A 26,165-nucleotide genomic window follows, 5' to 3' on the forward strand; every position below is an offset into this window, starting at 1 on the left:
CCAACTAAATAAATAAATAAATAAAATATTTAATAAGAATGCTCACTTTATTCCTAATTTGTACAGTCTTACATAGTGGATAGTCTCCTCCAGAAAAAGGCAACAGAGCCATTCATCCAGTAGCCAGTACAAAAAACATTTTCCAAAATCACTCCATTCTTCATTATTGCAAAATACCTCCACATAACATTGAAGAGTTCTGTTATCATTGATAATGTAATCAACAGGACTTATATTATGTTCATATTTATAAAATGGGCCATGACTGACACACAACATTCAAGTTATTCAATAGCTTTATTTGTGAAAAATAAATCAAAGTCATTGAATTTTTAAATTGTACTTCATTTGGATATGACAAATGGACATTCAATTATCATACATGTGGAGAGCTAAATCCGTTGTAACAAAATGAAGAGGTGGAGACAGACTTTGTGGTGCCAGCGAACAAAACTTCACTGAACACTGTACGTTTGCTTTGTATCATTAATAAAGAGTGTTACAATTAATGATCGAGGATCCTTTCGATTCTTGCAGCAGTTAATCTTCCCATGTAAGACATCACCTAGAACCAAAAGAAACATATTATTCTATAGATACAGAAATAATGAGTAGGGAAAACGTCACTGTACATAAACAGATCTAATTATTGGCCCTCAGAGAAAGAAAGGTTTTGAATGGTAGCTATACATATCACAACAGTGCTGATACATGGGAGGCACGTTAGGTTAGCATAATGCTTGACAGTGCCAGTGATCTGGGTTCAATCCCACCGCTGTATGTAAGTAATTTGTACTTTGCCCCTGTGACCATGTGTGTTTCCTCTGGATGCCTGGTTTCCTCCCACATTCCAAACACATAAGGGTTAGTTGCTTAATTGCTCACATGCGTGTCATTGGGTAATGCTGGGTCATTGGACTAGAAGGGCCTGTTCTAATCTGTATCTTTAAAGAGATATACTGTAAACAAATCTGTTGGATCTCCAAAGAGGAATTTCAGCTGCTGAATTCATGCACATCACTCATGGAAATCTAAAGTTCCCTCTGAGTATTGTTGTACAGTGTTTGCTCAGTTGCAGGCTATGCTTAGGCAATCATACCAAGAAACAAAGGAGCAGCATTAGATCACTCACCCCATCGAGTCTATTCTACCATTCCATCATGGCTGATTTATTATCCCTCACAATTCCTTTCTCCTGCCTTCTCCCCGTAACCTTTGATGCCCTTACTAATTAAGTACCTATCAACCTCTGCTTTAAATATACCCAATGACCTGCCCTCCTCAAATGTCTCTGTCAATAAATCCCAAAGATCTACCACACTCTGGCTAAAGAAATTCCTCCTCAGCTCTGTTCTAAATGGGCCTCCTTCTATTCTGAGGCTTTGGTCTCTGGTCCTAGACTCTCCCACTATTGGAAACACATGTTCACTTTATCTAAGCCATTAATGATGCTTTGTTTTGAGACTATTATTTACCCATTCAGCAGATGTCCTGAAAAGTTTGGCCAACACTAGGGTAATCAATGTCTAACAACAATTTTGTCTTTCGAAGTGCTTTAAACCCACGTCATGCGAGAGATGTGGATTAACATCGCTCCCCATGTACCCACTATTTAGACTTTGGTGTCTATGCTCTTCATCTGCACTGACAGTCTCTGACAGTGACAATGTTGGGGTCTTTGTTTCAAACAGTTTCTATACGTCTCCACAGAGTCAGGTAACAACAACAGATTTTTACTAACAATAGAAAATCTGTAGATGCTGGAAATCCGAGCAACACACACAAAATGCTAGAGGAACTCAGCAAGCCAGGCATCATCTATAGCAAAAAGTACAGTTGACATTTTGGGCTGAATAAAATCTAAAAATACAGCATTGAAATACTAAGAACTAATTAAAGTAAGTAAAATACAAGTCTCTTGGTTGCTTATCAGACTGAGAATCCTCATAGAAATTAATGGGGCTTCTGAATGTACACCAGCTCTGAATGGTTCAGGATCAGAGACGATGAATCTGCAGTGTAATGCAGGAGGACCTTAGTGAGACATGGTCCACGGTTATCTATTATCTAATCCACACTCGATTTACAATGGGCTCTTGTGGATCCAACACTGATGGGAAATGGCTCAACCCTGGCAGTTCCCTTGGTACTGGCAACTATAACCAGTGAGATTCAACCCAATAAATATCCTACGTCCACATGACCATAAGACCATAACACATAGAAGCAGAATTAGGCTTTTTGGCCCATTAAGTCTACTCCACCATTCGATCATGGCCGATTGATTTTTCTCTCTAGACACCATTCTACCACGTTCTCTCTGTAAACTTTGGAACCCTTACTAATCAAGCACCTATCAACTTTTGTTTTAAGCGTTCATGATTTATGGGATTGTTTAGTCTCTGTTCACTGCCATATCAGTAGATCTGGATTCATGTCCTATTAAAACATTGGAAATGGAAATATAATCACAGAATCATACAGTGGGAATGAGATCCTTTGGCCAATTGTGGTCCGGGCCAACCAATGGGCATCCATCTGCATTAATCCTATCTTCAGAATCAAATTTATTCTCACTGACATACTTTATGTTGTCAAATCTGTTATTTTGTAATAGCAGTACAGTGTGAGATGCAAACATCACTATAAATAAATAGCATGAAAGGTGAATTGAGAGGTAGTTTTCTTGGAACTTTCAGAAACCTGATGGCAGAGTGGGAAAAAACTATCCCTTTAACTTTGAGTGTTGCCATCAGGTTCTCCCTGCTGGCAGGAACAAGAAGAGGGAATGTCCTAGATTTTGAGGGACCATAACCATGGATACCACCTTCTTGAGGATGTCCTCGATGGTCGGTAGGGTTGTGCCTGTGATGGAGGTAGCTGAGTCTACAACCCTCTGAAGCCTCTTTTGATCCTGTGCATTGGAGCCAGTCTGTGACGCAACCAGTCAGAATGCTCTCCATTGTACACCTGCAGAGTGTTTGGTGACATACCAGATTTTCTCAAACTCCTACTGAAGTAGAAATGCTGGCACGCCTTCTTCACGATTGCATCAATATGTTGGGCCCAGAATAGATCCTCCGCAACGCTAACACCCAGGAACTTGAAGCTGCTCACCCTTTTCACTGCTGGCCCCTCAGTAAGGACTGGTGTGTGTTCTCCCTCCTTCCCCTTCCTGAAATCCACAAATAATTCCCCGCTTTTGCTGACATTGAGACCAGGACTTACCTCTCCACAAAGGCAATTCAAGCACTCATATGGATATTTCTGTCAATTTTTCTTGAGTCTGCTTTCACTACTTTGTTAGGTACTGCTTTCTAGGTATTTAAAACATACACCTTTGGTCTCCACAGACACTGCCTGACCTACTGAGTTCTTCCAGCATTGTTTATTTTTCCACATACGACTCTGTGGATGAAAAGGTTTCCCTCAGATCTCCTTGAAATCTATTACCCACCTCTCTCAAATCTGTGTCCCCTAGTTTTCTCTTCCACTGTATAGGGAAAATTTTCAGTAGTCCATCCTACCTCAATTTCATATACCTCAATCAGGCCCCCTCTTACCCTCCATAACTGAGTCACTTCATCCCAGGCAACATCATGATGAAAAGTCATAGGAAGGCTGTGCTAATTTTTGTGATACTTTCTCTACCTGCCAGAATTTGTAACATCCCAAGATGCCTCTGTTCCACCATTCTTCTCATTGCTCCATTTATAGGGTGTTTCACCTCAGTTTTCACCCTGCTTATAGGCACATCCTCACCAGAATCAGAATTTATCACTGTCTTATGATGTGATATTCGTTGTTTTGCAGCAGTACAATGGTCCCATAACGTTGTTATAGCCAGGGGTGGTAGTGGGGACAAGTTCCCACTACCTACTAAATGCTCCCAATGGCATGTATCTGAAATAGCCTCTGACAACCAAGACCAGCCCCTGGCCTTCACACGTGGCTTAGCCAGTAAGTCTGGCGGAACCATTTCTATTGACACAAAGGCGTGTTGCAGGCACCTTAAAACCAGTCAAGTCAGGCAGATGGGGTTCATCAGCCATGGTTAGCAGCTCACCCAGGAGAAAGGAAACTCTGATCTCAAACCTCCGCTGCCTTGCGGCTATGCTCACTCACTGGGAAGGCTTCGGGAGTAAAGCCCAAGGAAAAATTGGAGCAGGAGTCCTTACAACAGCCCTATGTTGAGTTCAATGCTGACTGTCAACTCCTGTGATGCCGCTGGTGCCAAACTGCTGTCCCTTTGGATTCATCAGCTGCGTGGAGAGGGGGAGCCTGCTGCATGGGCAACAGCTTATTCTCCATATGATAGTGCCCTGGCTTGCGTATCACGTAGACAGCTGGGATGCAACATCCATGGCTAATCTCGACCAACAGAGTGCCTCTCACAGTGCTCAAGTTTCTATTGCCCCATAGAACAGGAGAAGAAAACTGCATTAGAAACTTTGCACCAATGGTATTGTAGATATTTAAAATGAAATGTTATTTATTAAGAGACACAACATGGTAACAGGCCCTTCTGGTCCAATGAACCCATGCCACTTAATTACACCCATGTGAACAATTAACCTACTGACCCCTACATCTTTGGAACGTGAGGGGAAACCAGAGTATCCAGTTGTGGGGAGAATGTGCAAATTCCTTGCACTGAGCAGCGGAATTGAACCCAGGTGGCAGGTGCTGTAATAGTGTTCTGCTAATAGACAATAGACAATAGGTGCAGGAGTAGGCCATTCGGCCATTCGAGCCAGCATCGCCATTCACTGTGATCATGGCTTATCATCCACAATCAGTACCCCGTTCCTGCCTTCTCCCCATATCCCTTGACTCCGCTATCTTTAAGAGCTCTATCTAACTCTTTCTTGAAAGCATCCGGAGAATTGGCCTCCACTGCCTTCTGAGGCAGAGCATTCCACAGATCCACAACTCTCTGGGTGAAAAAAGTTTTTTAACTATGCCAGTTAGTATTGTCAAATTCCACAGTTCTTTGACCATCAGTTTACCTACCAGCAACCACCATTATCAGTCTTAACTAAATACATTATGTAAAATTCCAAGCATGTTGTACCACCTTTCTGTTTTGTGTGAAATTAAAATTCAAGTGCAACTCCTTCAAGTAAATTATATGCACCATTACTGCTTATAAACAGATGGCCATTGGAATCATATGGGGCCAACAAAATAAATATGAGTCTACGGAAATGATTGTTTAATTATCATTGGATAATGAATTACTTTTCTTCTCCTTTTAGAGAGTTTCATTTGGCAGCTTCACTTCCTTTTAAATCCTTGGTTTTATAACAAACAAGAAGAGCAAATTGTTACCAGTAATCACGTGGAGGCATTGACAATTAATGACAGATAATGCAAGAACAAATGTACTGTTTCTGTAATATTTTTTGATACCTATCAACCACTACATCATAAATTACTTTCGCAGCAATGACATTGGTGTCAGTCTCTGCCTTGTGAAGGCATTTCAGATTATATGAGATAAATAAAGTCTGTTACTAAAAAATATATTTTTACTAACATGTACATGCCTATAATTAGAATTGTGACACAAATCTGTCTATCAGTACATTGGAACACTAAGGCACATAAATTTACTTCGGCCCAGCTAATCCATGCTGAACTATTAATCTGCCCAGTCTCATTGACCATAGCCCTCCCATCTATGTACATATACGCAAATGTCTCTTAAATGTTGAAAGTGAACCCACATCCCACATCCACAGGCAGCTCGCTCCACACTTGCCCCAGCCTCTGAGTGAAGTTCCTCCTCAGGTTCCCCTTAAATATTTCATCTTTCACCCTTAACCCATAACCTCTAGTTCTAGTCTCACCGAACCTCAATGGGAAAAAAAACCTGCTTGTATTTACTCTATCTATACTTCTCACAATTTTGTATGCCTCTATCAAATGTCCCCTCATTCTCCTAGGCTCTACGGAATGAAGACCTAACCTGTTCAACATTTCCCTAATATTCAGGTCCTCAAGTCCTGACAACATCCTTGTGAATTTTCTCTGCACTCTTTTAATCTTATTGACACCTTTCCTGTAAGTAGGTGACCAAAACTGTACAAAATACTCCAAATATGGCCTCACCAAAGTCTTATACAACTTTAACATAACATCCCAACTCCTCTACTCAATATCTTTGTTTTCAAGGTCAATGTGCCAAAAGCTTTCTTTACAACTCTATCTACCTGTGACACCACGTTCAACGAATTACAGATCTACATTCCCACTTAGTAGGCCGAATGGTTTAATTCTGCTCTTATGGTCTTACTTCTGTCTCAAATGATGCTGTTTGACCTGCAGAGTCTTTCCTGCCTTTACTTCAAATTTTCAGCATCTACAGTTTTTGTATGTTAGACTATTATTTTGCCAAGATAGTCTTTTGTTGGACAGTCTGGAATAGCCAAGGTGCAAAATGTGCTCGACATCAACAGAGTACTACTAATAGAAACACAATTATCTTGCAGAGGGTCAGTGACTTCAAATTCCTCAGTGTTATCATTTCAGAGGATCTGTCCTGGACCCAGCACGTATGCGCCATTATGAAAAAACCTTGGCAATACTTCTACTTAGAAGTTTGTGAAGATTCCACAGGACATCTAAAACTTGCCCTCCTCACCACTGAGCACACATACACAGAGCGCTGTTGCAAGAAAGCACCATCCATCATCAAATACGCCCTCCACTCAGGATATGCACTTTCTCTCTGCTGCCTTACGGAAGAACGTATGAGAGCCTCTGACCCACACCACCAGATCCAGGAATAGCTTTTACCCCTCAAACATCAGGCTCTTGAACCAGAGGGGATACTCAACTTGATTCATCCATCTCTGAACTGTTCCCATAACCTATGGACTCATTTTCAAGGACTCTTCATCTCATGTTCTCAATATTTATTGATCTTTTAATATTATATTTTTCCTTTTTGTATGTGCACAGTTTGTTGTCTTTGCACATTCATTGTTTGTCCTGTTTGTTTTAAATATATATTTATATTTATTGTAGTTTTCTTTTTAGTATTGTATTCTTTATCTTACTGTGTTTTATTGGTGCTGCATCGGATAAGGAGTTACAATTATTTTGTTCTCCTTTACACTTGTGCTCTGGAAATGACATTAAACAATCTTGAATCTTGAATTCTTCAAAAGTGAATGGGTGCCTTAGAGCAGCTAGTATGACTTCAGAAACAATCCAAGTAACTTATCCATCTGATTCTGGCAACTAAGGCAGCTCAATTCTAGACAACACTTGTATAGAGTGCAGTACATTTTAAATGATGAGGAAATGAGTGTCACCACCTCATTATTCATGGGAATCATCAATAATGCAAATATGGGTTGAACCAAATAGGGAGCAGAGTGCACAGTCTTTTAGTCTAGCTTTGACATTCAAAGATTCAAAGGTTCATTATCAAAGCGTGTATCCATACACAACTTGAAATTTGTATTCTTTATATTTGAAGCCAATATTCTTGAGACTGCAGTTACTGTACTTTCTTGGAACTTGTTTGTTTAATATCAGGGATTAAAGGGCAATTTCCCACCTTTAAAATGGATCCTCTTCCGCTACATCTCCCGCTTTTAGGAGATTGGTTGGTGGGGTGGGGAATGATAAAGGAGACAATCTCCCGCTCTTAGGAGATTGGTTGGTGGGGTGGGAAATGATAAAGGTATTTTTGCATTACAATTTGCACCACAACACCTTGTGAAAGGATAAATAGGGCAGATGGTCTTTTCCAGTGCTTCATTTGCTGATGTTCATGTGAACATTAAATCCTTTGTGATTAGTCTTCAATAGAACCTATGCCTAAATAATCAGTTTAATTGGGCTTGAGGTCTTTAAATCTTTAAATTGATTTATAAGATTTTTCATCAGAGTGGCAGCCGGAAGCTGTACACCGCAAAAAAAATCTCCATTAGAGTCAACATAAAAATCAAATATCAAAAGGAGAGATTTAATGTCGCCTGTGGTGAGAATGGATTATTCTTAAATGACAAAAATTGCCCAGTCCCATTGTTAATTTCTCACAATGCTAATCCCCTTCTCAAAACTTGCACACTTTTTTATTCTCTCGTAGCCAGCTAAATCTAAATTCTTCTTGAGAAGAATACTGTTCATGAGTGATAGCAAGCTTTAATGTCTCAAAATAGAAAAATTCCATACTCAGTTAAATGAACCTGGGTGTCAATTACTTTTGTCTTTACCTTGTAAATTGGCATAGGGTTTTATAGATTTATCACCAAAAGTTTCAATTATACTCTTGCTGTGCTATCACTGTATGTGTGGGCAATACATTGCTTCACTGAGAGATTGTTTCCCACCAGCAATTAGTGTGCAGGCTCACACAATAAAAATATGCACACTTACACACTGGATCAGAATTAGACCATAACTCTTCTCAAGCCTAAGCTACTATTCATAAAGACCACGACTAATCTGATCACTGGACTCCACTTTCTTGCCTATTCTTAGCCTAAGATATATTTAATAAACGGATAGAATTCTGCTTTTGCACCTAGTTTAAATTTAATGAAACAACACACATAAAAGTTGCTGGTGAACGCAGCAGGCCAGGCAGCATCTCTAGGAAGAGGTGCAGTCAACGTTTCAGGCCGAGACCCTTCTGTCCTGATTCGAAGGGTCTCGGCCTGAAACGTCGACTGCACCTCTTCCTAGAGATGCTGCCTGGCCTGCTGCATTCACCAGCAACTTTTGTGTGTGTTGCTTGAATTTCCAGCATCTGCAGAATTCCTGTTGTTTGCATTTTTAAATTTAATGACATACTTTACAAACAGCTGAAAGGGACATCAATGTGCTCGCCCATCTCCGGGTTCATAGCAGAGGCCGTCATGCAAAAGTTAGAAAAGATGGTGTTGCTAATTACAAACTCTAAAATTTGGGTCCGTTATATTGATGATACCTTTGCATTCTAAAATGCAGAGAAATTAAAAGAACTTATAAAATAATCAACAATGCGCTCAATGATATTAAATTCACAATGGAAACAGAAGCGGAAGGGAAACTAGCATTCTTGGGCGTGCTTGTCAGTAGAAACACAGTCGGCACGTTGGAAACTTCCATTTATCATAAGGGGAACACATACAGATCAGATCCTAAACTATCACAGCTCCCACCCAAATGCTGTAGCATTTTGATACTGCAGCACAGCAGACCTAAAGGATAAAGAATAAAAACATCCCTTTAAAGTATACACAAGAAGCAGACACCCACGTAACTTCTTACAAAGATGCCTACGAGGTTGGCAACACACAAACCAAGTAGCGACCAAACAGGTTGGTCTTCCATACATTTCTAATACAGGTTTCCCCCGCCATCCGAAGGTAGAGCGTTCCTATGAAACGGTTCGTAAGCCAGAATGTCGTAAAGCGAAGAAGCAATTACCATTTATTTATATGGGAAAATTTTGTGAGCGTTCGCAGACCCAAAAATAACCTACCAAATCATGCCAAATAACGCATAAAACTTAAAATAACAGTAACATATAGTAAAAGCAGGAATGATATGATAAGTACACAGCTTATATAAAGTAGAAATACTTTTCCACAATCATTGCCTGAACTGTTCTCCGTAGTGAAAATCTCATGCAAGCGCCGTCCGCAAAAACACGCGCAAGCGCTCTCCAGTAACCGTTAAGCTATGAAGCTGCCAAATCATACCAAATAACACGTAAAAATACACAGCCGATATAAAGTAGAAATAATGTATGTACAGTGTAGTATCACTTACCGGAATTAGGAAAGCGCGGAGCACACTGATGGTGGTGTGTTAGACTGAGTCGTCGGAGATCGGGTGGTGCAGTGGCCCCCACCCTCCGGGCAGCAAACCGATACCGATCCGCGAAGCATGCTGGGGTCCAGCGGTAGCCGGGATGCATCCAGCACATCTTTAAGAAAAAAGCCGAAATAAACAAGCTAATTAATTAGGTACCGCCCGGCATGTAAATGTCGGGCCAGATCAGAGACGATTGCCGATTGCATCGCCTCTGATCTGGGCCGACAATTACATGCCGAGCGGCACCTAATTAATTAGCATGTTTATTTCGGCTTTTTTCTTAAAGATGTGCTGTGTGTCTCCCGGCTACCGCTGCATTCTCCGCGAATTGATATCTGTCCGCGGCCTGGGTGTTGGGGTGGTGGGACATGGGGTGTCATCTCGTTGTCTGTTTCCATTAGAGCAGGCAGCTCATCTTCTCCTATGACTGCCCGCCTCGAAGTCGAAGGTCGAGGTTCGTCGTCTGCTGTGGCTGATGTGGAAAGCTTGCTTGACTGCTGAGCCTTGCACATTTTTCTATCATACAGTTCTTTGTAAGCACACAAACCATCCTGCAAATATCCCCTAAACCAACGTACCCTTTCAAAATTAAAGTCGTACTTTATCATTACTCATTCGGTTTCGATTGTTCTCCTTTCCTCTTCCAATTGCATCAGCTCCTCATCTATCAGTTCTTGGTCATGGGATGCCAAAACCTCTGCAACATCATCTTTGTCAGCATCCACAAACCAAACTCACTTTGTCCTTACTTCGTTCACTACGATCAAAACGCTTAATTATGTCTAGTTATACGCTAAGTGTAACACCCTTATGAGCTCTTTCAGGCTTTTCTGATACCTTAGATCTCATCTTGCAAACGGCTGCTCACAGGCACGTGTTTAAGCAATGCCGGTGAGAATGCAGTTCCGAATCCGGGAGAGAGCGGCTGCTCGGGGCGCGTGCTGCCTTTTATCGCGCACTGCTTTTTTTCGCATGCTGCTTTTTTCGTAACAGTGAAAACACCTTCTGTTAGCGAAAACAGGGTACTAATGTAGGTCTTTCCTAACATTGAAGTTTTGTAAAGCGAACGTTTGAAAAGTGGGGGACACCTGGGTATCTTGGAAAAGATGGCCCAACGGCTCCGGGAACATAGAATTCCGATTGCACATAAGTCAACAGTAACATGCAGACCAAAAGAATGAACCAAACTACTGAACAAGACCAATGTGGTCTACAAAATCCATCGTGGGGACTGCAGCAAATATTACGTCGGCCAAACTGGGAGAAAACTATCCACAAGGATTCATGAACTTCAACTGGACATGAATTAACATGACCAACTCTCCCTAGTCTCCACCCATGACGATCGAGAGGGGCACAACTTCAACTGGGCATCAGTGAAAGTCATGGCGCAAAAATGCAGCATGCAAGAGAATTCCTAGATGCATGGTTTTCCACATACAGTTCTGTAAAATGACTTCAATCCTATTTATGAGACAAAATTCCAGACCGCAATGCATGAAGCTCGCCATGCAACCAATCAGCGATGAGATTTCTTCCCTACATCACAATTGCGTGTCCGTAATGATGACCAATCAGCTGATTGATAAGTACTGTATATAAAGGTCAGGCACTCGGAGGACAGACCACAATTAACAGCACACTGATGCTGCTTCCTTGTATGGTGACAAAACCTTTGCATTAAATTGCCAAGATCGGAGAACTCAAGCCAACCATCAACTACCGGAGCTACATACTTTCCAAATTATTTCCAATATACATAATAATTCAGTATCATACAGCACTACAGCACAGAAACAGGCCCTTCAGCCCATCTATTCCATACTGAACTGCTTTCTGCTTAATACCATCAACCCACACCTGGACAATAGCCCTACATACCTCTCCTGTCCATGTATTTATTCAAACTTCTCTTAAATGTTGCCCTTTAACCCTCATCCAACACTTTTGTTGGCAGCTTGTTCCACACTTTCACCACCCTCTGAGTGGAGCTCCCCCTCAGCTTTCCCTTAAAATATTTCCAAAGTTGCGGGGTACAGAACCCTAAAGACTCACAATCTCCTAGAAAACAAATTCCTCTCCCCCTTATTCTCAAATGGATATTATCTGGCCCTGCTTCTTGTTCTAATATCCATCACTGTGCGCATGTGCTGGTCGTGCATGCAGCCTGGTACAGCCGTTCCGATCTATTCTTTTACTTTCTTCTTCTTACTTTTTAATTTACGTTATTTTTGTATTTTTTTTTCTGACGGTAACACGTCGAAGCTGCACCCTCTCTAACATGCTGGTAGAGAGAGTTTTATTTGGGTTTTCTTTAGCGCTGGGAATGGTTACATCCCGACATGCGGGACAGAAGCAAGGTCGCATTCCATGGACCAGCAAATCCCGGCCGGCTTAGCTAACAGAGCAGCGGACACCCCTGCTGAAATCCGGAGGAAAACACACAGAAGATGCAGAGGGGGTTCACAAAGCCGAGGAAAGAGGACTGGGTCGAGACAACAGGGACTCTTGGAGAAGAAGAGTTCGGTGGGTAATACCGTTCCGGCTGACTGGAAGTGCACCGAGAGCGGTAAGTGTAAAGGAGTTTCGTGCTTACTGATCTGGTTAACAATGGATGGTGCAATCCGGGGTATATTACGATTGAGGAACGTGTTTGCGGACTGGATAATGAACTTTTTACTGTTGGACTTCGGCCACATTCCACCGTGATACAACACTTGGCGGCACGGGAGGTTCTTCCTGCCTGTGGCCATCGAACGTGCAGCTCCTCCCATGGAGGGTCAGACACCCTGAGCCAATAGACTGGTCCTGGACTTATTTTCCATCTGGCACAGTTTGCATTTTGTTGTTTGATTGTTGGGGTTTTTTGTATTGCTATATTTACGCTCTATTCTTGGTTGGTGCGGCTGTAACGAAACCAAATTTCCCTCGGGATTAATAAGGTATACCTATCTATCTAAGATCCTCTCACCATTTATCTTGATGGCCCTCAGTGCTTCAAAGTTCAAAGTAAATTTATTATCAAAATACATATATGTTATCATATACTATCTTGAGATTCATTTTCTTGTAGGCATTTACAGGGAAAATATAAGCGAATTTCCAAAAAAACTATACATAAATAGACAAAGACTGACAACCAATGTGCAAAAGGTGACAATCTGTACATAAAATAAATAATACCGAGAACACAAGTTGTGAAGAGTCCCTGAAAGCGAGCCTGTAGGTTGTAGAATCAGTTCAGAGTAGTGATGATTGAAGCTATCCACGCTGTATTAGGAGCCTAATAGTTGTAGGGTAATAACTGTTCACAAACCTGGTGGAGTGGAATGTAGGTTTCTGTTCCTCCTGCCCAATAGTAGTAGTGGCATGGCTTGGATGGTGGGGTTTTTGATAACATATGCTGCTTTCTTGTGGCAGCACTACATTTAAATGTATTCCCTGGCGGGGAGGGCTTTGCCTGTGATACCCACCCCATTCTCAGATTCTTATAGGTTTCAGTAAATTCATCCCATTATTGTAAACTCCATTAAGAACAGGCCAAACTGTTTCATTGAGAAATTCCACATGATACTTGGCAACAAATGGCACCCAGAATATTATTTAAGAGAAAAGGGACCAGGGAAATAAAAACTAAAGGACAACTCTTAGCCAGCAGAAATTGCGACAAAGAGTCCGTTTCAATTGTAACCATAGAGAATGCTTAAAAAAATCAGATTTCACCAAGAAAATTGACAGCTTAAAAAATTAATTGAGTTCTACTGAGGGGATTTGTTAATTGAGGCTACATCAAGATAAAATAAAGCTTGATGGATGCAGATAACATTAAAAAATTACATTTCAAAGCAAACAACAATTAAAAGAAAATTTAAACTGGAACTACCATATGTTGGTCAGGGAATAATTTACATCAGTTATAGTACAATGGAGATGATATGGCACTATGCCATAAATATTTTAGTTGTCTGCTGTACATAGACCATAATAGCACAGTATGGGCCCTTCGACCCATGATGTTGTACCGACCTGAAGAAGAGGGAATGGGAGGGGGAAAGAATTACTGTAAGTTGGAGAAATCATTCTTCATGCCAACAGGTTGGAGGTGATCAAGACAGAATATGAAGTGTTGCTCCTTCAACCTGAGAGTGGCTTCACTGTGGCAAAAGAGGACGCCATGGACCGACATGGCATGAACATCGATTTCTCCAACTTGCGGTGATTTTGCCTTTTCCCCCAACCCTCCGCTTCAACCACCCCACTCTGGCCTCTTAATTTTTCTCCTCACGGGCTATCACCTTTCACTGGTACACCTCCTCCTTCCCTTTCTCCCATGGTTCACTCTCCTCTCCCATCAGATCTCTTCTTCTCCAGTCCTTTACCTTTTCCACCTATCTCCTTCCAGCCTCTCACTTCATTCCCCACACCCACCTGGTTTCACTTATCACCTTCTAGCTTGTCCTCCTCCCACCATCTTATTCTGGCACCTTCCTCCTTCCTTTGCAGCCCTGATAAAGGGTCTCATCCATCATGTCAACTCTTTATTCACCTCCATAGATGCTGCCGGACCTGCTGGATTTCTCCAGCATTTTGTGTGTGTTGTTCTGGATTTCCAGCATCTGCAGAATCTGTTTGTGCTTATAATTTTCAAGATTATGGCTTAAATTAAACTTATTTATTTGTAAATCTAATTACTTAGAAATGCATATTGTTAGAATTAAGATTGCTTTGATGTTTATTTTCTCATGATTATTATACTGAACCACAGCTAATTAATTTGGCTGTCTGTTGTCTGAGATTGCCTTCCTGTGGTGCAAGTTTGATATGCTCCTTCGGCAGCTGCATCTGCTCCTTCCTGCAATTCACATTCCTCATCAAAAAACCCTGCCAGGGTAAACAGCAATATTCAGGTAGCTTCAGTGCAGAACAAAACAGAGTGTACATGTGAGGTCAATGAACGCTTATCAGAATGGAAGTCTTTCTATTGGAAAGTGAATTAAGTTTCTCCCTCCACAGATGCTACCTGACCTTTTGATTATTCACAATATTTTCTTCAAGTATGGTAAAACTTTATGATCCAAATTTCTTTTGAAGCCCTGCCAAGTTAACAATTTTAATCAATTGCCTAAAACAGAACAGTGGTAGTAATTTTCTGCAAAGCAGCCCGGGTTCAATCCCTGCTGCTGCCTGTAAGGAGTTTGGTTGTTCCGGTTTCCTCCCAAACCGTCTCCAAAGACGTACCGGTTGGTATGCGAATTGGACATTGTAAATTGTCCTGTGATTCAGCTAGGATTAAATTGGGGCATTGCTAGAGAGCATGGCTTGATGGTCTGGATGGGCCTATCCTGCATTGTATCTTAATAAACAAATAAATTTATTTCCAGCGAGGAATTACCAAATAGGATTGTAACAAAGAAGTTCATGATTTGGGACCAATCTTTTTTGAAAAGCATGAATTCAAATCCCAGAATCGGAAATTTCAACCGGGAGACCTAAGGGTCACAGATAGACTGAATAGTGGGAAACTTTTCACTATAATGGACATGTCTGAAACCCAAGCCATAGGTTTAAGATGAGAAGTAAGATGGTTAGAGGGGATCTGAAGAAAAAGAAATTTCATCCAAATGCTGATTGTGATTTGGAGCATGACACCTTCATAATATGGCAAAGCAAGTACTCTAAAAACATTTAAAACTTATCTGAATGAGCTCTTGAAACACCAAAGAATAGGAAGTTCACAGTTCAAGGTAAATTTATTATCAAAGTACATATACATGTCACCACGTACAACCCCAAGATTTGTTTGCTTGTGGGCATATTCAAAAAATGCGGTAACAATAACAGACTCACTTAATAAGGCAGACAATCAGTGTACAAAAGACAACACACTATGCAAATACAAAAGAAAACATAAGAACTAATAACAATAAGTAAATAAGTAATAAATATCGAGAACATTAAGATGAAGAGTGCTTGAAAGTGAGTCCATAGGTTGTAGGAACAACACAGTGATGGGGCAAGTGAAGTTATCCCTTCTGGTTCAAGAGCCTAATGGTTGAGGGCAGTAACTGTTCCTGAACCTGGTGGTGTGAGTCTTGAGGCTCCCAAACCTTCTTCCTGATGGCAGCAGCGAGAAGAGAGAATTACCTGGGTGGTGGGGGTCTCTGATGATGGATGCTACTCTCCTGCAACAAGACTTCATGTAGATGTGCTCAACAGTGGGAAGGGATTTTCCTGTGATGGACTGAGCCGTACGCACTGTTTTTCGTAGGATTTTCCAGTCATGGGGAATTGGTATATCCATACCAGGCTGTAATGCAGCCAGTCAATAAGCTCTCTGCCAAACATCTATAGAATTAGAGGCGCTGTATGCTTTCTTTGTAATTACACTTACCCAGGACAGGTCCTCTGAGATGATAACATTAAGTAATTTAAAGTTGCTGACCCTATCCACCTCTGTGCCCCTGATAAGGACTGGCTCAAGGACCTCTGGTCTCCACTCCCTGAAGTCAATAATCAGCTCTTTGGTCTTGCTAACATTGAGTAAGAGGTTGTCATTGTGGCATCACTCAGCCAGATTTTCAATTTCCCTCATATATGCTGATACACTGAGGCTACAGACCAAGAGCTACTAAGTGTGATTTGTGTAGAACAGGGGTTTCCAAAATTTTTTATGCCATAGACTAATACCATTAAGCAAGGGGTCCGTGGTCCCCAGGTGTAGAGGGATATTTGAAGATTGTCAATCAAAAGTTCCTGCATCTGTGCTGAAATTGACAGTCTCTGCCTATGGCAGAAAGTTTGAATGCAATTTCCACAGCATACAGCACTTATACAAAATATGCATTTTGTGTCCAAGTTCAGGTGCAAATTGGTTATGTCCCAGTTTCCTCAAATCTTTTTGTTCCAGATGTTCGCTCAGCTGCATTGTTATTGAACTTTGGGCACAAACATTGAATGTAGTACGTGGCTACAGGACTGGAGAGTGGCAAAAGAATTTCTTGTGAGTTTAACAAATACTGTATAAGAAGGAGTCAGCCATCTGGTTTCCTCTGTTTGCTTCACCATTCGGCAAGATCTACTGTATCTTTTACCTCGGCATTATTTTCTTACGTCAGATGCACATTCCTCAATTTCCCTAACATCAAAAGGTCTCTTAATCAGCCTTGAATATACTTAGCAACTGAGCCTCCTTACTCTTGGTTGGAGAATTCCAAAGATTCAATATTCCCTGGGTGACGACATGTCTTCTCATCTTTGCATTGAATAGCCATCTCTTTGTGTTGAGAATGTAGCCCTGGTTCCAGACATCTTGGTCAGGGGAAACCAGCAAATTCTACCTCTTCAACCCCTGATTTGTACATTTCAATGAGGTCATCTCACAGTCTTCTAAACTCAGGAGGGTATAGGCCATTCTGTGTTTTGTCAGAGGTCAGTGTGAGTCCGAAGTTTGAAGTCCTGTGATCAGAGAGTCTGAAGGTTGAAAATAGAAGTTGGCAAGTCTGGAAGTCAAGGCCCAATGTCTTCAGACTGCTGAATATTGTGTCATACTATGTTGGCACTGGAATGTGTGATGAACCCTGCTTCTAGCTCATCCTTAGGTTGTGTTGCTTGTTAACACAAATAACACATTTCACTGTATGTTTCAATATACATGTGATAAATAAATGAATCTGAATCTGAACAGAAGACCATAAGACACAGGAGCAGAATTAGGCCATTTGGCCCATCATATCTGCTCTACCATTCAATCATGGCTGATCCCTTTTTCCCCTCCTCAGCCCCACTCCCTGGCTTTCTCCACATAACCTTTGATGCCGTAGCCTATCAAGAGCCTATCAATCTCCGCTTTCCCAATGAGCTGGCCTCCACAGCTACCTGTGATAACAAATTCCACAAATTCATCACCCTCTGGCTACGGAAATTTCTCCGCATCTCTGTTTTAAATGGACACCGGTCTATCCTGAGGCTGTGCCCTCTTGACCCAGACTCCCCCACAATGGGAATCCACATCTACTCTATCAGGGCCTTTCAACATTTGAAAGGTTTCAATAAGGTCCCCCCTCATCCTAAATTTCAACAAATACAGGCCGAAAGCTATCAAACGTTCCTCATATGATAACCCTTTCATTCCCGGAATCATCCTTGTGAACCTCCTCTGAACTCTCTCCAAAGCCAGCACAAATTTTCTTAGATGAGGAGCCCAAAATGGTTCACATCACTCAAGCTGAGGCCTCACCAGTGCCTTATAAAGCTTCAGCATCACATCTCTGTTTTTATATTCTGGACCTCTTGAAATGAATGCTAACACTGCATTTGCCTTCCTCACCACTGACTCAACCTACAAGTTAACCTTTAGGGTGTTCTGCACAAGGACTCCAAGTCCCTTTGCATCTCAGATTTTTGGATCTTCTCCGTTTATAAAATAGTCTGCACATTCATTTATTCTACTAAAGTGCATGACAATGCATTTTCCAACATTGTATTCCAAGGTCTTCTTATACAATTAAAGGGTTAGGAATACAGTCATGTTTTGGACAACAGAAGGCCAAAGTCCAAACAATTTACCTTCCATATATGTTTCTCACTGGGATTCTGGAAAAAAGAGCCATACTGTATATCCTATGTCCTACTAGGAACAGGAACAAGGAATCCATCCAGTCCTTTGTAAAGATAAATCTGTTGCTCCTATTGGTAACTTGTTTCATAACAGTATCGTCTTTTTCTCATAAGTTGCATTAGTTTCCTTTATCAGTAATCATTGCACTTGAGCTCATCATTAGAAACACAAGTGATTCTGCAGATGCTGGAAATCCAGAGTAACAGCAGGTCAGGCAACATTTATGGAAAGGAATAAAGAGTCGACATTTCCTTCTTTCAGTCTTCTTCCATTCCCCACTCTGGCTTCCCTGTTACCTCCTCTCTTCTCACCTGCATATCACCTCCCACCATGACCTACCTCTTTCCCTTTCTCTGAGTCCATTCTCCTCTCCCATCGCAGACCTTTGTCTTCAGCACTTTACTTTTTCCTAGCTTCTCATTTGATTCCCCCTCCCCCAGTCATCTGGCTTCACCTGTCACCTTCTAGCTTCTTCCTCTTTCCTTTCCAGTCCTGATGAGGGGTCTCGGCCCAAAACATTGACTGTTTATTCCTTTCCACAGATGCTGCCTGACCTGCTGAATTCCCCCAACATTTTGCATGCATTGCTTTGGATTTTTAGCTTCGGCAGAATTTCTCATGTTAATAATGATCAAAGCAACACACACAAAATGCTGGAGGAACTCAGCTGGTCAGGCTGCATTCATGGGATGGAATAAAGAGTTGACGTTTCGGGCCGAAACCCTTCATCATGGGGTAGTGAAACTGAACCAAACAGCTCATTTGGAGAAATGCACTGTCAGAGATTCGATGTACTGAATAAAGATAAACCTTTTCTAAAGCTAAAGAAAGATAAACTACTTTTCCAAGATTCATGCTTGACAGGGAATGAAGGAATAAGTGGACACTTTTGTAATATCAGAATTGCCGTGGCTGGTTTCCAAATAGTACTGACTTACAAAATAAACTAAAACAAAACAGAGCAATAATGACAGCAACATGTTTTTGCAGAAATATGAAGTATAAATGCACTGGAGAAAACTGTCCTCTTCATTTCATTGCATCATATTATCTCTCCATTTGGCTTATTGAGTCTATGCTGGCTCTCAGCAATCACATCAATCCTATTCCCACAGAGAGTTCCCAATTACCTTTTTTCTCTTACATGTCCAAGGAAAAACTGAGAACACATGGAGAATGTGCAAACACCACACAGACAGCACAAGCGGTCAGAATTGAACCTGCATCGATGAAGCGGTGAGGCAGCAATACTTTCCGCAGTACCAGCACTTCCTGCTTCACCACTGTGCTGTTTCCGCCTTTCCTTTTTGAATAAGGCCTTTGAATCTAGAGAAATATTACCAGTGCAATCCAGGCTCCCCGTCGCCCTTCCTCTGAAATCAGGTCAGCACTGTTGACCTGGAACACTCCTATAGTACCACGGTACTCACCTTAGCAACTTACTTCTACAATGAATGACATTATTATTGTGCTTTATTCAACAATATTGCTGAATAATGTCTGAGCAAGTTACTGTTCTTTTCTCCAAGCTGAGAAGAGGAAAGACCTCAAGTCTGAAACAACATGATTCGGATCCAGAAACAATGGACCAAGGAGAATCTCAAAGTCCTGTATGCTCATCAGATTGACATTATCAGGTGGCACAGAATCAAGATTTCTCTGTACTATATTCTGCAGCATTTATAGCCTGCTCTATTAAAGTAAAGGCATCCATTAGTCTTGCTAGACCATGGATCTGCGCCTGGAAAGTCTTCACTCTCCAGGGCGCAGGCCTGGGCAAGGTTGTATGGAATACCAGCAGTTGCCCACGCTGCAAGTCTCCCCTCTCCACGACACCAATGTTGTCCAAGGGAAGGGCATTAGGACCCATACAGCTTGGCACCAGTGTCGTCGCAGAGCAATGTGTGATTAAGTGCCTTGCTCAAGGACACAACACGTTGCCTCGGGCTGGGGCTCAAACTCATGACTTTCAGGTCGCTAGTCCAATGCCTTAACCACTTGGCCACGTGCCTGCTCTATTACCCCTCCCACAAATAAATAAACAGCAAACACATCCTGTTAGATCATAAACACTAGTTGTAGTTTGATGGACTCTGGATCAATGGTTCGTTGTTGTTTCTGCTGTTGCCTGCATGGAGGGGGTGGAGTCAGAGCTTCTGCTGGCGTGATGGGGGTGGAGGTGGGGGTCGATGCTCGTGCGAAAGAAGTGGGGAAGGTGGGGTGCCAGGACTTTAATGTTTCTATGGTGTTTCTTTGTTTTGTGGATGCCTGTGAAGAGGACGCATTTCAGGTGTGTACTAGATCCATACTCTTGATATTAAATGTACTTTGAAACTTTGAAACACAGAAATTCTGCAGGTGCTGGAAATCCAGAGCACCACACACAAAATGCTGTTGGAACTCAGCATCTATGGAAATGATTAAACAGTTGATATTTCAGGCCAAGCTCCTTCATTAGGACTGTTACATTTCTGTTAAATATTGGACATGAACTAATTAATATTTCATGCCAAAGTTTGGTCTTGGGTCCCTGGATTTGAGTCAATATTTCAGTCCCTACCTCTTCCAGAAAAGCCTGAGCATCATTGAGGCAGCTCATTCCCCTCTGCCATCACATTTCTGAATCGTCCAAGAACCCATGAACACCACCTCACTATTTTGCCCTTCTTTTGCACAACTTTTTAAATACTTCTTTCGACAACTTCTAATAATCTTTTTTAATGTATTGCACTGTATTGCTGCTGCAAAACAACACATTTCATGACATATGTCAGTGATAGTAAACCTGAATCTGATTCTAACTTAAAAACTGTCAATCCACGAAAAATGACATATGAACATCAGTATTAACTCCAGAATTTATTCCAACAGATGGAATCATTCATATGTAATGTTTATTCCGGCTCAGTGAGCACCAAGTAACAGCTTGAGGCACTCTCAACTTTGTTTGGATTCATTTCCATTTTTGCAATAGATTAGCTAACAGGGGCGATGTTCACTGACCAGATGTTTACTTTGGCCACTATCAATATACCTGGAGGTGATATTTGAAAATAGTTAGGCAGCCTGGCTTCAAACGCTGGATCGGAGCCAACACAACAAAGTAGTCCACAGATCATTTCACTACATTAAACACAATTATTAACATTGACCTCCTTAGTATCCAATTTAGATCACAACAATTGAATTTTACACGTAGAAGCCAGATGTATCCTCGTGAAGATTAAAGGAAAGGCAGTAATTAAAATAGTCTTCAAACGCTTTCTCATGTTTATAATTAAAATAGTCACCTGCTTCTCATAACTGAAAAGTAAAAGAACCCAAGGGCAAAAATAAAGTCTCTGATCCTTTCTGCTGTAGCAATGGTACCTTGGTCACCATTCTCTCCTTTTCCATTCCCCAGTCTTGCTCCTGTATTACCCCTTCTTTTCTCCTCATTTGCCTATCAGCTCCCTCTGGTTTCCCTCCTCCTTCTCTTTCTCCCATGGTCCACTCTCCTCTCCTATCAGATTCCTTCTTCTTCAGCCCTCCATCTTTTTAACCTATCACCTCCCAGCTTCTCACTTCATTCCCCCTCTCCCACCCACCTATCTTCACCTCACCTGGCTTCACCTTTCACCTGCCAGTTTGCACTCCTTCCTTCACCCTCCTATTCTGGCCTTTTGCCCCTTTCTTTCTAGTTCTGATGAAGGGTCTTGTCCCAAAATAGTGATTTTTTATTTGTTTGCACAGACACTGCCTGACCCGTTTGAGTTTCTCCAGAATTTGGTGTGCGCTACAGCAGTGTATGGGGTTGTGTTTCCAGGAAAAATGAATTTTGGAAACAAAGAACAGTTACTACTATGTTGTACTTAGTGCAACAACCCAGGGATGTATCTATATCTGTAAATATTAATAATGATTGTATTGATTACTTTATATTCCAGTATCACTTTAAAAGATAAATATCATTATTTATTACTTGATGTTAAATAGCTTCTTCAATGAAATCAAAGGATGCAATGGACTGATTTTCTGGATTATTATTACAACAAACATGATTGGAGGATATAGCTCATGCTAAGAGAATTTAATAACATGTCACCTATTCTTCCAAGGGCAAACGTGGAAGATGTTCTTACTTCAGAGCTTGTTTTTATTATCAGCTACAACGTTTTAACCATTGCAAATAGAGATTTAAACCTTCAAGACGATTAAATTGTTTAATGATCCCTAACCATCGAATGTTGTTTGCAAAACTCTCCTACCCTATCAGGTCCTCTTAATACCTTGAAAACTTTAATCAAATTATTCCTTAATTTTCCAGATTCTAGAGAATCAGTGTGTACTATCTACAAAATGCACTGCAACAACACACCAAAGTTCCTAAGATAGCACCTTCGAGACCCACGACCACTATCATCTAGAAGGACGAAAACAGCAGATACCTGGGAACACCACTTGGAAACCCCCCTCCGAGTCACTCAACATCCTGACTTGGAAACATATCACAGTACCACAGTTTCTTTGTTGTCGCTGGGTCAAGATCATGGAATTTCCTCCCTAACGGCACTATGTGTGTACCTACACCTCGGGAACTGTAGAGGTTCAAGAAGACAGCTCATCACTGGCTCACAGACTGGCAGGCACTCTGTGAGCCACATGGAGAGGATATTGATGGGCTCACAGAGTGCATCACTGATTACATCAACTTCTGTGTGGACTGCAATGTTCTGACAAGAACTGTCCTTTGTTATTCAAATAACAAGCCATGGGTGACAAAAGATATTAAGGACATCCTGAACGCTAAAAAGAGGGTGTTTAGAGATGGAAATAGGGAGGAGCTGAGGGCAATACGGAGGGACCTGAAAGCCAGGATTAGGGAGGCTAAAGACCGGTACAGGAGCTTGAGTGGAAACTCCAGCAGAACAACATGAGAGAGGTCTGGAGGGGGATGAGGACCATCATTGGGTTCTGGCAAACTAGCAACAGAGGAGCTGAAGGCAGTGTGGACAGGGCCAATGAACTTAACCTGTTCTTTAACAGATTGGACATTGTGGCCCCTGCCCATCCCCCACATGAGCCATCTGTTGTCGGCCCCCAACCAACACATATTCCACTCTCCCCTCCTACCCATCCTCACAGTCCCCCACCCTGCTCTCATGACTCTACCCCTTCCCCACATGAAACCACCACGGTGGGCTTCACAGCTGAACAGGTGAGAAGACAGCTGAAATGTCTCAACCCAAGCAAGGCTGCAGGACCAGATGGTGTCAGTACCAGGGTGCTCAAAGCCTGTGCCCCTTAGCTATGTGGAGTACATCGCCATGTATTCAACCTGAGCCTGAGGCTCCGAAGGACTCCTGTACTGTGGAAGACATCCTGCCTCGTTCCTGTGCCGAAGACGCCGCACCCCAGCGGCCTCAATGACTACAGACCGGAGGCATTGACCTCCCACATCATGAAGACCCTGGAGAGACTTGCTCTGGAGCTGCTCCGGCCTATGGTCAGGCCACACTTAGATCCCCTCCAGTTTGCTTACCAGCCCCGACTAGGAGTTGAGGATGCCATCGTCTTCCTGCTGAACCGTGTCTACGCCCACCTGGACAAGCCAGCGAGCACTGTGAGGGTCATGCTTTTTGACTTCTCCAGTGCGTTCAACACCATCCGCCCTGCTCTGCTGGGGAAGAAGCTGACAGCGATGCAGGTGGATGCTTTCCTGGTGTCATGGATTCTTGATTACCTGACTGGCAGACCACAGTACATGTGCTTGCAACACTGTGTGTCCGACAGAGTGATCAGCAGCACTGGGGCTCCACAGGGGACTGTCTTGTCTCCCTTTCTCTTCACCATTTACACACCGGACTTCAACTACTGCACAGAGTCTTATCATCTTCAGAAGTTTTCGGATGACCCTGCCATAGTTGGATGCATCAGCAAGGGAGATGAGGCTGAGTACAGGGCTACGGTAGCAAACTTTGTCACATGGTGTGAGCAGAATTATCTGCAGCTTAATGTGAAAAAGACTAAGGAGCTGGTGGTAGACCTGAGGAGAGCTAAGGTACCGGTGACCCCTGTTTCCATCCAGGGGGTCAGTGTGGACATGGTGGAGGATTACAAATACCTGGGGATACGAAGTGACAATAAACTGGACTAGTCAAAGAACACAGGCTGTTTACAAGAAGGGTCAGAGCTGTCTCTATTTACTGAGGAGACTGAGGTTCTTTAACATCTGCTGGATGATGCTGAGGATGTTCTATGAGTCTGTGGTGGCCAGTGCTATCATGTTTGCTGTTGTGTGCTGGGGCAGCAGGCTGAGGGTAGCAGACACCAACAGAATCAACAAACTCATTCGTACGGCCAGTAACGTTATGGGGATGGAACTGGACTCTCTCACGGTGGTGTCTGAAAAGAGGATGCTGTCTAAGTTGCATGCCATCTTGGACAATGTCTCCCATCCACTACATAATGTACTGGGTGGGCACAGGAGTACATTCAGCCAGAGACTCATTTCACTGAGATGCAACACAGAGCATCATAGGAAGTCATTCCTGCCCGTGGCCATCAAACTTTACAACTCCTCCCTTGGAGGGTCAGACACCCTGAGCCAATAGGCTGGTCCTGGACTTATTTCCTGGCATAATTTACATATTACTATTTAACTATTTATGGTTTTATTACTATTTATTATTTATGGTGCAACTGCAACGAAAACCAATTTCCCCCGGGATCAATAAAGTATGACTAAGACTATGACTATCACCACCTTCTCAAGGGTAACCAGGGATGGGCAATAAGTGCTGGCTTAGCTGGCGACACCCACATCCCCTAAATTAATTTTAAAAAATCCTAACTCATGCTCTACCCTTGGAGTTCAAGTTTTATTCTTTTGAGTGTTCTCTCCATGGTTTCCAAAACTAATGTATACTTTTCCAAGTTTGCTGCCCAGAATTCCTCACAGTATTTCTGCTGTTACGAAGCTGAGAATATGAAAGGTGTTGCATCACATCTACATCCAGTCTGCTGGATCTGCCGGAGCACTGTGGCACAGAAACAGGCCCTTTGGCCCAAATAGTTCATACTGAACTGTTGTTCTGCCTAGTGCCATCAACCCGCCACCTGGACGACAGACTCCAATATCCCTCCCATCCATGCATTTGTCCAAATTTCTCTTGTCTCCACTTATGCTGGCAGCCCGTTCCACACTTGCGCCATTCTCTGAGCGGAGGAATTCCTCCAAAGTTTCCCTCTAAATATTTCACCTTTCAGTTTTACTCTATGATCTCTAGTTCTAGTTTTGCTGAGTGAAAAATGTTTGCTTGCATTTACCCAATCTACCGCCTACATCTGTTAATTTTCTATACCTCTATCAAATCTCTCCTCATTTTCCTGCACTCCAGGGAATAAGGTCCAAAGCTATTTAACCTTTCCCCATAACTCAGGTCGTTAAAGTCCTGGCAGCATCCTTGTAAATTTTCTCTGCACTCTTTTAATCTTATTGATACCTCTCTGGTAGGTATGTGATCAGAATTGCACACAATACACCAATTTAGGTCTCACTAACATCTTATACAATTTCAGCATAACATCCCAACTCCTGTACTCAGTACCATAGAACCATAGAACATTACAGCACAGAAACAGGCCTTTTGGCCCTTCTTGGCTATGCCGAACCATTTTTCTGCCTAGTCCCACTGACTGGCACCTGACCATATCCTTCCATACACCTCCCATCCATGTACTTGTCCAA

General features: G+C 42.2%; 1 protein-coding gene across 2 annotated transcripts in view; it reads right to left on the minus strand.

Annotated features, from left to right (window-relative positions):
- Positions 1-278: 278 nt before the first annotated feature.
- Positions 279-26,165, minus strand: part of prmt3 (protein arginine methyltransferase 3) — a 286,249-nt gene continuing 260,362 nt past the window's right edge. For both annotated transcript variants that reach the window (XM_072272745.1, XM_072272744.1), the window contains one exon: positions 279-565. In XM_072272745.1, coding sequence (XP_072128846.1) covers positions 456-565 — 110 coding nt within the window. In that variant the 3' untranslated portion in view covers positions 279-455. The remainder of the gene's footprint in view (positions 566-26,165) is intronic.

Source organism: Mobula birostris, chromosome 11 (assembly GCF_030028105.1).
Source record: "Mobula birostris isolate sMobBir1 chromosome 11, sMobBir1.hap1, whole genome shotgun sequence".
Lineage (NCBI taxonomy): Eukaryota > Metazoa > Chordata > Chondrichthyes > Myliobatiformes > Myliobatidae > Mobula > Mobula birostris.